Source organism: Macaca nemestrina, chromosome 2 (genome assembly GCF_043159975.1).
Source record: "Macaca nemestrina isolate mMacNem1 chromosome 2, mMacNem.hap1, whole genome shotgun sequence".
Classification (NCBI taxonomy): domain Eukaryota; kingdom Metazoa; phylum Chordata; class Mammalia; order Primates; family Cercopithecidae; genus Macaca; species Macaca nemestrina.
In genome coordinates, this window is record NC_092126.1 from 143,626,336 (window position 1) to 143,642,546 (window position 16,211).

General features: G+C 39.1%; 1 protein-coding gene across 8 annotated transcripts in view; it reads right to left on the minus strand.

Annotated features, from left to right (window-relative positions):
- Nucleotides 1-16,211, minus strand: part of LOC105477622 (uncharacterized) — a 191,411-nt gene that overhangs the window by 109,808 nt on the left and 65,392 nt on the right. For 3 of the 8 annotated variants that reach the window (XM_071092117.1, XM_071092116.1, XM_071092118.1), the window contains exon 1: nucleotides 727-13,380. The exons of 3 other annotated variants lie outside the window; for them this stretch is intronic. In XM_071092117.1, the coding sequence (XP_070948218.1) occupies nucleotides 727-785 (59 nt within the window). In that variant the 5' untranslated portion in view covers nucleotides 786-13,380. 2 more of the 8 variants (XR_984834.2, XM_011734175.3) reach the window with 2 other exon arrangements.

Sequence of the window (16,211 nt, forward strand, 5' to 3'; positions counted from 1 at the left end):
TAAACTAACCATTAATCATAATGCCTCTGGCTCCAGTAACCCTGCTTCACAACATTCTCCATTTTGGTCCCTCTAACCAGGGGATCCCAATCTTTCTCTTCCTCCTTCTTTCAATTCTTATAACAAAGCTGTGATTTAGCATGGTCTCTATGAATGTGTAAATTCAGACTCACATATACTTTCATACTCCTCTCTCCACCCAACTCCCTTATGTAACAATGCTAAAAGATAATCCCTCAACGATCCAAGTAGTATTATGGCAGTTCTCAGATTATACCTGAAGAGACAGCATATTTAAGTAGCCTAAAGAAATTATGGCCATTTTGGATAACGAATAATTATAGTTCATTTATACATAAACCATATGTAAATCACTTGAGTTAGATTCTCCCAACCAGATTTAACAAATTTTAGTATTTCTGCTAATCCTAGAAATTTCATAATAGGCTAAAGGACTTGGGGATGGGTGGAAGTCTTTCATAGCTCTTTTTGTACCATTCCATAGTATTTTAAACTGGAACTCTGACATGCTTTGGATCTGTGTCCCCACCCAAATTTCAAGTAGAACTGTAATCCCCAGTGTTGAAGGTGGGGCCTTGTGGGAGGTGACTGGATCATGGGGGCGGAGTTCTCATGAATGGTTTAGCACCATCCCCCCTTGATACTGTATAGTGAGTGAGTTCCCATGAGATCTGGTTGTTTATAAGTGTGTAGCACCTCCCGTACCCTGTCTTCCTTCTGCTCCAGCCATGTGAAGTGCTGCCCCACTGTTTTCCTTCCGCCATGATTGTAAGTTTCCTGAGGCTTCCCCAGAAGCAGAGCAGATGGAACCATGCTTCCTGTACAGACTACAGAACCAAGAGCCAAGTTAATCTTTTTTTCTATAAATTACCCAGTCTCACATATTTCTTTATAACAATGTGAGAATGGACTAATATAAACTCTCATAATTATGGGTAGAGTACCGTACAATCACTTTGAAAAACAACTGAAGTTAAAAAAATAAATAAATAAACACACTTACTAAAAAATCCAGAAATCCTACTACCAAGTATTAATCCAAAAGAAATGAAAATATATGTCTATACAAAAACCTGTATGCAAATTATAAACAGCTTTATTAATACCACCTCAAACTGGTAACACACCAAATGTCCATCAACTAATAAATGAGTAAACAAATGGTGGTACAAACATACAATGGCGATTGTGTGCAGGTGGCCCACAGCCCACACACCCAGGACTGCTAATGTTTGGGTTGACTCACGGTACCTTTACCCTTTTTAGCACATTCAGTGTGCACACTTTTTGAACTAAGTATTTCACAGAGTTAGGCAGGAGGGCAAGAGTCAAAAACCTGCTCACTAGAGAGCCAGGTAATGCTGGCAGTGAAACTTGAAATGATTTGTGCTCCTGATTTAAATAAAAATAATCAGTTGCCTGTGTTTTAGAACTTACAAACGCAACAGTCCTGTAGGTATGCTGCACTAGTTTCCCACTGTTGCTGTAACAAATTACCAAAAACTTAAAGGCTTAAAACAACAACACAAATTTATTATTTTACATACAGTTCTGCTTGTCCATGTTCCTTCTGAAGGTACTAGGGAATAATCCATTTTCTTGCCTTTTTCAGGTTCGAGAGGCTGCCTCCATTCCTTGGCTTGTGGCCTGACCCCATCTTCAAAGAGAGGAATGGCCAGTTGAGTCTTTCACACATTGCATCATTCTGACTCTGACTCTTCTGCCTTCCTCTTTCATTTATTAGGACGCTTGTGATTCCATTGGTCCAACCTGCATAATCCGGGAAATCTCCCCATCTCAAAATCCTTAATCACATCCACAATCTCCCTTTTGCCATGTAAGGCAACATATTCACAGGGTTTGGGGATGAGGACATGAACATCTTTAAGGGGGCCGCTATTCTGCCTACCACATTTGCTTAGGCAAAATCTAGACAGGTTAAAGACAAGAAAAACAAATCGCATATTTCTTTTCAACTGACGGATTTGAATACAATTAGGAAGGTCACATTTTCTCATGGTCCAAACAGGCTGAACAAGTTAGTTCATTAACATGATCGTATAGACTGATAAAGCTATAAATGATTGCCCAAGAGCTGCTGCTTCCTTTTACGTTCACTATTGCTATTCTTGGATAACCAGAAACAACTATAAAAAGATGTTTGCTTTTTTAGACACACACACACATACACACACACACATGCACTCCCGATTAGAGACTTTCTTCCTCAGGTTTTATTTGCCAGGATTTGCACTTTAAAAGTAAGATCCAGTGAGGTACAAAGAAAATAAAAGTAGATCATAAACTTCTCAACCAGATACCTTTACTGATTTTTTAAAAATGGATGCATACCTGTATAAGGTTAGAAAAGTTGTAAGTTACTAACGTAATAGAGTCGAAAAAAGAAAAAAAGATTAGAAAAATTAAATAATATGCCATCTATATTTCTTTGGTGAAGTGTCTGTACAAATTTTTTGCCCACTTTTTACTTTCTTTTGTTATTAAAATGTTTAGGACTTCTCAGACTATGAATATGTTATTAAAGTTAAAATTTTGAAACTTGTGCTTTTTATATTCTGGTTGCCAGTTCTGTACTAAATATATGTTTTGCAATATTTTTTTCCCTCGTCTGTGACTTGTCATTTTCTTAGCAAAGGCTGTCTTTTTTTTTTTTTGAGATGAGTCTCCCTGTGTTGCCCAGGCCGGTCTCAAACTTTTGGGCTCAAGCAATCCTCCCACCTTGGCCTCCCAAAGTGCTGGGAGTACACGTATGAGCCACCATACCTGGTCAGCAGAGCTTTTTGAAGAACGAAAAGTTTTAATTTTGATGAAACCCAATTTATTAATTATTCTGTTTCTATGGTTCATACTTCCTCCTATGAAATCTTTGCCTAAGATTCCAGATTTTTTCCTGTTTTTTTCTAGAACAGCATTGTATAATATAACTTTCTGTTATGGTAGAAATGTTCTATAATCTGTGCTAACCAATACACTGGGTATAGCTAGCCAGATGTGACTTCTGAGAACTTGGTATGTTGCTGCAACAATTGAGGAGTTGAATTTTTAAATTTTATTTTGTTTTAATTAGTTTAAATGTAAATAGCCACATGTGGTCACCATCATGGGCCAGGAAGTTCTAGCAGTGTTATAGTTTTAGGTTTTACATTTTGGTCTATGATACATTTTTACTTAACTTTTATAGATGTACGAGGTATCTGTCAAGGTTATTTTTTTAAAATATGGACTCCTAATTCCTCCAGCACCATTCTGTGTGAAGACTATCCTTTCTCCAATGAGTTACTTGGCACCTTAGTCAAAAATATCAATTGACCATGTTGGTGTGGGTCTATTTCTGGACTCTATGCTGTTCTATGGACCTATATGTCTATCCCTTCATCAACTGAACATATAGTCAACTGATATTTAAAAAGAGTGACAAGAATAAACAATGGGGAAAGGGTAGTCTCTTTAACAAATGGTCTTGGGAAAACTGGATAGTCACATGCAAAAGAATTAACTGGACACCTCTCTTGTACCACACACAAAAACCAACTCACCAACCTGGGCAATATAGCAAGACTCCATCTCTACAAAAAAAAAAATAATAATAACTATTGAGCACAGGAGTTTGAGGCTGCCATAGGCTATAACTGCACCACTGTACTCTAGCCTGGATGACAGAGTGAGACACTGTCTCAAAAAAAAGAAAAAATAAAGAAAAAAAGAAAAGAAAAAAAAATTCAAAATGGATTAAAGACTTAAATGTAATACCTGAAACTATAAAACTTCTAGAATACAGGAAACCTTCATGGCATTGGTCATGGCAATGATTTCTTGAATATGGCGCCAAAAACACAGGCAACAAATGCAAAAATAGACAAGTAGTACTGCATCAAACCAAAACGCTTTTGTACACCAAAGAAAACAATCACACAGTGAAAAGGCAACCTACAGAATGGGGGAAAATATTTGTAAACCAAAAAATCTGATAAGAGGTTAATATTCAAAATATATAAGGAGCTCCTACAATTCAACAGCAAAAGAACCAACCAAACGAAAATAACATAATTTTAAAATGAGCAAAAGCAGGTGCAGTGGTTCATGCTGATAATCCCAGCACTCTGGGAGGCCAAAGCAGGAAGATTATTTGAGCCCAGGAGTTCCAGACTAGCCTGGGCAACACAGCAAAACTCAGTCTCTACAAAAAAAAATACAAAAATTAGGCGCAGGAGCACACACCTGTAGTCCCAGCTACTTGGGAGGCTGACACGGGAGGGTCACTTGAGCCCAGGAGGTCAAGGCTGCAGTAAGCTGTGACTGTGCCACTGCACAACAGGCTGGGTGACAGAACAAGACCCTGTCTCAAAAAATAAAAACTTAAAAAAAAATTTAACGGGCAAAAGACTTGAATATACATTTTTCCAAAGAATTCATACAAATAGGCAACAGGTGTATGAAAAGATGCTCAACGTTGCTAATCATCATAGAAATGCAAATCAAAACCACATGAGATATCACCTCACACCTGTTAGGATGGCTATTATTTAAAAGCAACACCAACAATAACAACAAAACCCAGGAAATAACAAGTGTTGGTGAGGATGCAGAGAAATGAGAGCGCTTGTGCACTGTTGGTGGAAATGTAAAATGATATAGCTGCTATGGAGCATAGCATGGAGGTTCCTAAAAAATTAAAAATAGAGCTACCATATGATCTAGCAATCTCATTTCTGGGTATTTATCTAAAAGAATTAAAACAAGATATCTGCATTCCCATGTTAACTGTAGCACTGTTCACAACAGCCAAGAGGTAGAAACAACCTTAATGTCCACTGGTGGATGAATAAAGAAAAGGTGGTGTGCGTACATAATGGAATATCATTCAGCCATAAAAAGGAAGAAAGTCCTGTCACATGCTACAACATGGATGAACCTTGAGGACATTATGCTAAGTGAAATAAGCTAGTCACAGAAGGACAAATATTGCATGATTCTTCTTACATGAATTACATAAAATAGTCAAACTCATGGAAGCAGAAAGTAGAATAGAGGTTGCCAAGGGCTGCAGGTAGGGGAAAAACGGGAGTTGCTATTCAGTGGGTATAAAGTTTCAGTCACACAAGATGAAAAACTTGTAGAGATCTGCTGTACAACTTTGTGCTCATAGTTAACAATACTGTACACTTAAAAATTTGTTAAGAGGGTAGAGCTCACTTTTTTTAACCATAAAATTTTTTAAATCATTTTGTCTTGATTTCTGTAACTTTATAGCTAGTCTTGAAATCAGGTAGTGTGGATGATCCAATGTTTTCTTTTTCAAAATTGTTTTGGCTATTCTAGGTTCTTTACTTCTCTATATAAATTTTAGAAATAGCCTGTCAATTTCCACAAAGATGACTGCTGAGACTGTGACTGTATTTGCATTATATCTATCGATTTAGGAAGACTGACATTTTGACAATATTGAGAATCCTAATCCATAAATTCAATATATCTTACCACTAGTTTAGGTCTTGATTTTTCTCATTAATGTATGTCAGTTTTTGGCATGCAAATCTTATACATGTTCTGTTAGATTTATTCCTAGGTATTTGTAAATTGGATGCTATTGTAAATATACTTTAAAAAGTTTTCAAGTTCAAAATGTTTGCTGTTAGTATAAAAAAGTATGGTTCATTTTCATATATTGACCTTGTATCCTGTGGGCTTGCTAAACTCACCTACTAGATCCAGTAGCTTTTTTTTTTTTTTTTGAGACAGAGTTTCGCTCTGTTTCCCAGGCTGGAGTGCAGTGGCACAATCTCAGCTCACTGCAAGCTCCACCTCCTGGGTTCATGCCATTCTCCTGCCTCAGTCTCCCGAGTAGCTGGGACTACAGGCGCCTGCGACCAAACCCAGCTAATTTTTTGTATTTTTATTAGAGACAGGGTTTCACCATGTTAGCCAGGATGTTCTCCATCTCCTGACCTCGTGATCTGCCTGCCTCAGACTCCCAAAGTGCTGGGATCACAGGCATGAGCCACCATGCCCAGCTAGATCCAGTAGCTTTTTGTAAATTTTTTGGATGTTCTTCATAGACAATCACGGTATCTACAAATGAAGGCATTTTTGTTTTTTCCTTTCCAATCTGTATGCCTACTTCTTTTTCTTGCCTTATTACACTATCTAGGACCTCCTGGACAATATTGAATAGGAGTGAAGAATGCCAACATTCTTGCTTTGTTCTGATCTTAGGGGGAAAGGATTTTATATTTATGAAGTATGATGTTAGGTGTTTTCATAAATCCACTTTATCAGGTAGAGGAAATTTCCTTCTATTCCTTGTTTTCTGAAAGTTTTATCAGGAACAAATGACAGATTTTTGTAAAATGTTTTTTCTGTATCTATTGAGATAATCATATGACTTTTTCCTTCTTTAGTCTGTTGATATGGTAAATTGCATTGATCGATTTATGAATATTGAACCAACTTTGCATTCTTGCAGTAAGGCTCATTTGGTCATGATGTATTTTCTAATCTTTTTATATACTAGATTTTATTTGTTAATATTTTGTTTAACATTTTTATGTCTATATTCATGAGGGATACTGGCTTGTAGTTTTCCTATAAATTCTTTGCCTGGTTTTGATATCAGGTAATGCGGGTCACATAAAACTGAAAAGTTTTCTCTCCTTTTCCTTTCGTTTTTCCAAGACAGGGTCTCACTCTGCCACCCAGGCCAGAGTGCAGTGGTACAATCATAGCTTGCTGCAGCCTCTATCTCCTGGGCTCAAGTGATCTTCCTGCCTCAGCCTGCTGAGTAGCTGGGACTACAAGCATGCACCACCACACCCAGCTACTTTTTCTTTTATTTTTAGTAGAGATGAAGTCTCACTATATATTGCCCAGGCCGGTCTCAAACTCCAGAGCTCAAGTGATTCTCCTGCCTTGGGCTCTCAAAAGGCTGGAATTACAGGTGTGAGCCACCATGCCCAGCTTTCCTCCCTTTTTCTATGTCTGGAAAAAGTCTGTATAAAAATGGTATTACTTCTTCCTTAAATGTTGTAGGATTTGCAATGAAGCCATCAGATTTTTACTGTGGGAAAGTTTTTACATTGCCTAGTAACTCTTAGGTAAGCTTTGATAGTCTATCAAGAAATGTGTCCATTTGATTTATCAAATTTATTGACATAAAATTGTTTATGATATTCTCTTATTTTAATGTCTGTAGGATCTACAGTGATAGCACCTTTTTCATTCTTGATATTAAAACTTATGTCTTCTCCCCTTTTCCATCTGATAAGTCTGAGTAGAGGTTTATTAATTTTTGTCTTTCAAATACCAGCTTTTGGTTTTAGAATCTTTTTTAAAATTTCGCTTCTGCTCTTTAATATTTCCTAGTTTCTACTTGTTTGGGATTTAATTTGCTCTTCTATTCTAAACTTTTTAAGGTGGAGACTTACATCATTGATTGGAGGCCTTTTTTGTTTTATAATATAAGCATGTAATGCTACATATTACCTTTTAAGCACTGCTTTAGCTTAGTTTCATACATTTTGATGTGTTATATTTTTATTGCCCGTCCATTCAAAATAGTTTTTAATTTCGTTATGCCTTCCCTTTGACTTACAAATTATTTAAAAGTGTGTTGTCTAATTTGCAAATACTTGAGAATTATGCAGATATTATCAATTTATAGTTTAATTCTATTGTGATTAGATAACATATTTTATATTACTTCAATTCTTTACATTTGTTAAGGTTTTATGCCTCAGAATATCATCTAACTTGGTGAATTTCCCACATACATTTGAAAGGATATGTATTCTGCTGTTGGTGGTGTGTTCTCTAAAACTTAATTGAATCAAATTGGTTGATAGGGCTGTTCAGGTTTTCTATATCCCTACTGATTTTCTGTTTACTAGTTCTATGGATTACTGAAGCAGGAACACCAACATCTCCAACTAAAATTGTTAGTTTTTCTATTTCACCTTTGGTTCTTTCCATTTTTTGTGTTAGGTCCATTAATATCTGTGCTTGTTGTGCATTCTTCATGAATTTCCCCCTTATTCATTATGTAATGTCCTTCTTTTTTCCTAGTAACATTCTTTATTCTAAAGTCTACTTTGTCTAATATAGCCACTTCATCTTTCTTTTGATTAGTGCTTTGCATGGCATATCTTTCTCCGTCCTTTTACTTTTAATATATCTATGTCTTTATATTTGAGGTGGGTTTCTTGCAGATAGCATATAGAGTTAGGTCTTGATTTTTAACCCAATCTGGCAATTCTTGTCATATTTTTAAAAATAAGTTAAAATTTCCCTCTACCTACTCCACCTTTTAAAAATTCGGATGTCTTTATATATTAGGCAATGCTTCAAGTCACTCGCCACTTCTATGTGCAATGTTTCCCTGTCCTAGAGGTTTCTTATAGATTTGTCATGCAAATTAAACATAATACCCTTATTCAAAAATAACTTAAAAATATACTTGATATGTCTATTCTCCCAATCCTAATGAGACAGAAGAAAGTATTACACACCCAATGATTCCCAAGTATCTGTCTGCAACTAAAATCTCCCAAGTCATTGTCAGACCCATTAAGCCAAGTCTACTTAATATCTTTGATGTTTCACAGGTACCTCTTACTCAACATGTCTAAAACTCAATTTTTTATCATCCCCTGTACATTCTTCCTTTCAAATTTGTACCCGTTTTATGTCTCTCCTCTTGGTATAGTAGTACTATCCTGCCAATTGCCAAGTCAGAAATTCAGGAACCACCTTCTCTTCTCCCTCCATCCAACTGATCATTAAACCCCCAGTAATTCTACTCCTATATATTTTTTTGAATATCTTACCTTTTCATTCCCCATCTTATCTGCAATGTTACTAGCCTTTTCCAGCAACCATCATTGCTTACCTGGACTTCTGTAAAAGTCTCTTAATGGTTGCTCCTCCTACTTGTAGTTTTGAAGCTCCCAGCATTCTTGTACCCTACTCCCCAAAACTTCTACTCACAAAGTCCTCTGGCTCCTTCTTATCTATCCTCCTCTCACCACTCCCTCCTTCACTGAAGCCACTGCCCCAACATACACACGTAAATCTATAATAATTAACGCTGTGCTTCCCAAGTCCTGGAACAACAGATGCTGTCTTTTGCATCATGTCTTTTCACTTGCTATTCCTTTATTTAGAACATCCACCTCCTCCTGTGTTCACTTGACTAACTTTTACTTATCCTCCAGGTTTTAGTTAAGGTATCCTTTCTCCTGGGAAGCTTTATATAACACCCTAATCTAGGTCATGTGCTCTTTATCTTTTAGCACTTAACACACTGAAATTATTTTTCTCTCTGTATCTCTATCTAGATTGCAACCTCCATGAGAGCTGGGGCCGCTTTACTTGTTCATTTCATTCATCACTCTGTTTCCACTATTGCTAAATTCAGTAATCCTTATTACTTAGAAACAGGCACAAACCAGAACAAAGCAGTCAATGGCATAGTGTAATTTGGGTGTATTGACTCTCAGTGCACCACACTGACCATGGTCTCAGTCAAAAATATTCATCATCCACCATGTCAAAATTCCTATTATTGTGTAAGGCATTATAGGACTTGGACTCAGACAACCTTGGGCAATTCTTTTCAGCCTCTCTGAAGTTTTTTCTTCATTTCTTAAAGGGATTAAGCAATACCTATACCAAAGTAATATAGGAGAAATAGATTATAGAAGATAAAATGAAAGCATTTTGTAAATCAAACAATGATACTCAACATACACATATATATATCCTTAACTAATCCATGGTGGCCAAAGTATATTGGCTTATTTTTATCCATCAGTGTTTTCCACTACTACTAATTTCCTACGTTTTCAAATTTATTTTAATAAAGGACAGGATAAATACAAATTACCTTTCTTTTTCTTAAGTCTAAAACCCTTGTTTTAAAATCCTCATCATCCAATATCAATTTTATTAAAAGATTCTCAAATAGTTGCTGTGCATCAAAATAAAATTATTGATTCCTTTATTAAACAAAAGATCTATTTTAAGTCCACATTAGCATTTTCAGATTTAGTTATTTCACTTGAAACAAACAAAAAACAACAAAAATATTAGAGGAAACAAAAATTTCTCAATGAAATATTATAAATAGCCAGGATGTATACCACAATTAAAAGGCATAACTTTTCAGGAAGCTTCTTTTTTCTTAAAAAAAAAAAAAAAAAAAAAAGTAAAAACAATGCTATGATTTTCCAGAGGTGGAAGAGCATATAATAAACATTGTTTTATTCCCCATTATCCAAAATAGTACAGTTGGTCTTTGAACGATCTAGGGATTAGGGGTGCTAGCCCACTGTGCAGTCAAAAATCCAAGTTTAACGTTTGACTCTGCCAAAACTTAACTACTAATAGCCTACTGTTGACTGCAAGCTTTACCAATAACATTAACAGGTGATTAACATATAGTTTGTATGTTACATGTATTACACACAGTATTCTTACAATAAAGTATGCGAGAGAAAAAAATGTGATTAAGGAAAATACATTTATCGGTAAATATCAACCCCATAAGTTTACAAGATGAATTGTGTCTGAAATGGCGGGCAGCTGCAGCTGCAGACCTCCATCTATGGCACATATCAAGCAATTCAACTTTTTCTTCTAATGTCATGACTTTTCTCTGCTTCTTGGGAGCACTTCCAGAATTGCATGGGGCCCATGGTGTTATGCAAGGTATTGCACTAAACACAATGAAAAATACATGAGAACCTCAAAGATCACTTTTTACTGTGATACACAATTTTCTGGAGAGACGGACTGCTCCTGCAGAGATGATTAGCATCACATGACATTTTAAGTGGATATGCACAACACTTGAGCTCATGGCAATAGCGGCAGGAGGTGGCTACAAAATTATTACAGTACAGTATGTACTACAGTTAGTTTTATGCAGTTACAATTTAATACTGCATCTTTGTTGTTTATATTTCTATCAACTACAAATGGTGCCAAGAGGTTTATGTTTGTATACATGTTTTAATAAATTTTACATTTTTATAATAGATTTGTGTATATTTTACAGTAGTAAATGATAAAATAGACTAGTATCTACATATATGTTCTGCATTCATGATAGACCTAAGTTTTTCTTAATTTTTTCAGTATTTCTAGGCTACTTGGTTTGTTTTTTCAAATTGTCACAAATGTCCAAAAATTTTTCTAACACATCAAAAAAATTATTTCAATTATTAGAAATTATTTTTTGAATTTTTTTTCAAATTATTGAAAAAAATCCACCTGTAAGTGGACCAACATAGTTCAAATCCATGTTGTTCAAGGGTCAACTGTAAAATAAAATCATGAATATAAATGGTATATTTAAATAGTAAATATAAATGGTACAATCTCGATAAATGTTTATTATGATTGCTGTAGTTATTTATACTGTGTTAAATAATGTATGTTGAGCTGAAATAGTAAGACCAAGGACAACTAACTCGTTTATGCCAATTTCAAAAATCTGGACCATTAGTAGCTAAACTCTGCAACTGTTTAAAATATTAAAATGAAAAACTGGTTAAACGGAAAAGTCAAACCCTGGATTCCCTCATATGTGTATTTTTCCCCCCGTGGATCTCATCTGACTAGACCTCATATGCTTTCAGTAATTTATTTTTAAATTTTCATACATAACATCAATCAAATGGCTGCTTCTCCCAACAAGGAGCTATGTGTGGGCAAATCACTGACTTTAGCAAACATCCGACAGTTAATCAAGGGGGTCAGGATCAATCAGATATTTGTACATATTTTAGATGTATGGCATCGCACACTGCATGCGGTCATGAAAGGCTCACAAAAAGCTAGTCACATCCTGGTAAAACATGTTGTGCGATAAACAGACCATAAACAGAAACCATCACTGGCACTTAGGGGCAAACTCCAGCTGGGTTTCTTTATCCCTAATCCCAGTTTCAGCTGCAGGTTTTTCCCAGAAAGAACAGTAGTTTGATTTACTCAACACTGTAGAAGTCAGGGTGTGGTTATCCTCTAAATAATATTACAAATAGATTTTCTCTGAACTCCTGTAGCAACAGGATCTGACAGTGGTTACTGGTAGGAAAAGGTGAAATTAAGATCAAAACAAACGTCTACAAAAAATAACAGCTTTTAAGGACCACCTAGAGACAATGGAGGTAGGGGTATTTTTGAGACCAAAACCCAGAGTGTAACACAGCATAGAACATGAATACTTTTCAAGCTTTCAACACAGTTAACAGTTGAAGGTATCTGGTTTTGCCAGCTCTCCTATTACTGTTTTATCCCATGTTATTCCAATACACTAATAACCTCCACAAATACAGATCAATCACGTTTCCTTCTTGATCATTAGGAAAGGACTAATTGTAAGCATAAATATAGGGGGAAAAAATCAATGAAATGCTTCCTTTAGCTTTTCTAAAACAATAAACTAGAAAGATTTGGAAAGTAAGACTGAGCAGCTTTTTCTAAGGCAGGGATCAATGGGAGTGTACTTAATAAATGAATAATTGCATTCCTTCTCCCTGGCCAGCCGACAGAGTGGAACTCGACCTCTGTTCGGCGGGCATGCACAACCGGCTGGCACGATGTCTGCGTTCCCCTCCTATGAAAGGATCAGCTTTAGTTACATGCCTTGTGCGCGGCCTGAAGCCTGTAACTGGGTTTACGAGCCCACTATGTGCCAGGCACTAAAGGTGACAGATTTCACCTCTTTTCATTACCTTTGAAGGAAATTCTGTGCCCCGATAAGGAAACTGGGGCCAAGCTCGCATAGGCAATGCGGCCGAGATTGCCCTGGGGCCCCCAAGCCAGGGTACAAATCTACGGCAGTGCTCCCAGAGCAAAGGCATGACTGGGCATCTAAATACCCACTAGGCAGGTAGTGACTGCGACATTAACTCTTTTCTTCTTCGCCACTCTCAGGCCGCAAGCCCTCAAGAAAAGGGGAAACTGAGACGCAAGCCAAGTGACTTTCCAAAGGTCACAGCTAGTAGCGGGGCGAGGAGGGCCTCGAGGCTTGGTCTTTGCGACCCTCAACGACCATCTGTAATAATGCCCAGAGCCTCCGCCAGGATTCCCCAGCCCTAGGTTCCCGCGGCCTTTGAGGGGAAAGGGCCAAGGCCTAGAAGCTCCCCCTCCCGCGTGGTTTTCCCGTCAGCAGCTTTCGTCTGCAAGGGAAAGCGGCGGCCCCACCCGCAGACAGCTGCGAGGCACCGCGCCAAGCGTATGCTGCCTGTTCCCAGGCACTCCCTCCTGCGCGTTCACCCTTTTGCCACCTCCGCCCTCCACCGGGCGCCTGCGCGCCCCGGCCCGTGGGCCAGCGGGCAGTCTACTCACGTGGGCCTCCGCATGGCCCAGCGCTGCCAAGGGCAAGGCGGGGCCTCGCGATCGCCCCGCCCCCCTCGTGCCCTGCCCCCTGGAGGGAGCAGGGGACCCTCGGCAGGCGCGGGCGCTTGCCCGCCCAGCCCGGGTCTCTGGCTTCGCCGCGTGCGCGTGCGCGTGGTGGGGCTTTGGCTGGGGGTGGGATGCGGTCATGGCCGCCGAGGCCGCAAGCTCTAGTGGGAAGGCGGCGTGCCGCGGCCGGCTTCGGTGGAGGAGGGGGCGTTTCCCCCGGAAAAGGAAGGAAGTGGGTGTCACGGGCCGCAATACGGCCCCTTTGGCGTCTTGAGTGGGAAATCACAAGATACTGCTCCAGATTTTCCCATTTTATGGTTAAATCCAAATGACTCGGACCCCTGCCCCATCATGTCAGGAACTTCAGCAGTTCCTTCCACCAAAGCTCAACTAGTGCTGCACCCGCTGTGGTAATCATGGGCATCATCTATGAAGCTACTGCTGTGGCCAGGGCCCCAGTCGTCCTGCTGAGTAGCAGGCTTTGAGAGACGGTGTCCAAGGCCACCCTGCTGGTCAGTGACCTGCTCTAGAGGCTAAGCTAAGGAATGCTTAGAACTTTGATATTTAGATTTCTTACATCAACTTAACCCAGTTAACAGGTTTGTGGGGGCATTTTTTTTTTTTTTTTTTGAGACCGAGGCTCGCTGTGTCACCCAGGCTGGAGTGCAGTGGCACAACCTCTGCTCACTGCAGCTTCCGCCTCCTGGGTTCAAGCAATTCTCTCACCTTAGCCTCCAGAGTAGCTGGGATTACAGATGTGTGCCACCACACCCAGCTAATTTTTGTATTTTTAGTAGAGACAGGGTTTCACCATGTTGTCCAGGCTGGTCTCGAACTCCTGGCCTCAGGTGATACACCTGCCTTGGCCTCCCAAACTGCTGGGATTACAGGCGTGAGCCACCGCACCCGGCCTTGTGGGTTTTTTTGTTTTTTTGTTTTTAGAGACAAGGTATTGCTCTGCTGCCCAGGCTGGAGTGCAGTGGCATGATCATAGCTCACTGCAGTCTGGGACTCCTGGTCTCAAACGATCCTCCTGAATCAGCCTCCTGAGTAACTGGGACTACAGGCGCGTGCACCATGCCCAGCTCATTTTTAAAAATCTTTTTATAGAGAGGAGGTCTCGTTGCCTTGCCCAGATAGGCCTCAAACTCCTGGCTTCAAGCTGCCCTCCCACCTCGACCTCTCAAAGCACTGGGATTACAGGCTCTGAGAGCCACCGCACCCAGACACTTACTGATATTCTTATGCAGCTTTCTGGTGGGTAGTTTTATTAAGAGAAGTCTATATCCAGACCGTGTCACCATATTCAAAATAAAAAATCCCTGCCTTAGGTGAGTTGTGTGTGTTCGACAAGCATGCACAACCATGGGTTCCTTGAGAACACAAAGTTTTTTGTGATTGTTGTTCTTAACATTACATTACTTTGAAGCTGTCCTGATGGAGTGTGGTAAGATGGGGCATTCCTGGGACAGGACTAAAGTGAACATATGTCCCACATTTATCACATTTGGCGGCATTTAGTTTTGCTTGATTATGAGTTCCTGTGGATTTTTTTAGGTTGATTCCTGGGTGCAAATACCATAAGGAAGTAGCTCCAGATCTGCTGTTCAACCCCCAAATTTCACTTTCTCGTTAATATGGAATTACTGCTACTCCTGTTTTTCCCATCCTCTTATGGTGGGTAGTTTTACTGAAGATTATCATCAGAAGGTAAAGAGAATGGGAGGATTAAGGAACAATGAGAATTGAACAGATAACAAAAACTTTACTGATTGGCGATCTTCAAGTGCTGCTCCCTCCTTGCCGCCCTCTCACCCAAAACTCAGTGACCATTCACAGATTGACTCAAATCTTTGCTCATAACATCTGAAAGAATATTCTTCCTGTATTTGGATTTGAATTGCCTAAATTGAAATTTTGGCAGAATGGATGCATTGGAAATTGGGGAGGAGGCAGTCTCAAGGTATTAGGGAAAGGAGGGGATGATCTTGGCTAGGAGAGAGAACAAGAGTTTAGAGAAAGAATTTTTTTAAATGAGTGAGTGGTGGATCTAACAATGTTCTATGATTTATTTATTTATTTATTTATTTATTTAGAAGCAGAGTCTCATTCTGTCACCCAGGCTGGAGTGCAGTGGTATGACCTCGGCTCACTGCAACCTCTGCCTCCCAAGCTCAAGCGATTCTCCTACCTCAGCCTCCCGAGTAACTGGAATTACAAGAGTACTCCACCACGCCTGCCTAATTTTTGTATGTTTATTAGAGATGAGGGTTCGTCATGTTGGCCAGGCTGGTCTCGAACTCCTGACCTCAAGTGATCTGCCCACCTTGGCCTCCCAAAGTGCTTGGATTACAGGCATGAGTGACCATGCCTGGCCTCTGTGTTTTCATAGTAATGGTAAGCTACATTCTTGAGCATAAGGATTTCTATATTATTTATGGTTACCAAAAACATTACCATGTCCTCATTTGGGGAATCTTTTTAGTTAAACAAGGCCTGAGAATTCTTGACAATAGAGTAGGAAGGGCATAGGGAGGGGTTGAGAGCTTAATGACAGAAAGATAATCTAGGATTGGGGTAGATCTCAGTTCCAGTTCTTTTAGTGTCTCTGTAGCACGCAAGTAACTAGCTAGCACCAGGTATACAGAGGCCTGAGCCTGGGGGTTGTTGCTGAAATTCCTCAAGTGGATGCAGCCAATAAGGGCTCAAATGCTATGTCTAACTTAGTCGCCCAAATTAAAAAACACCAGATTAATTTACTGAAT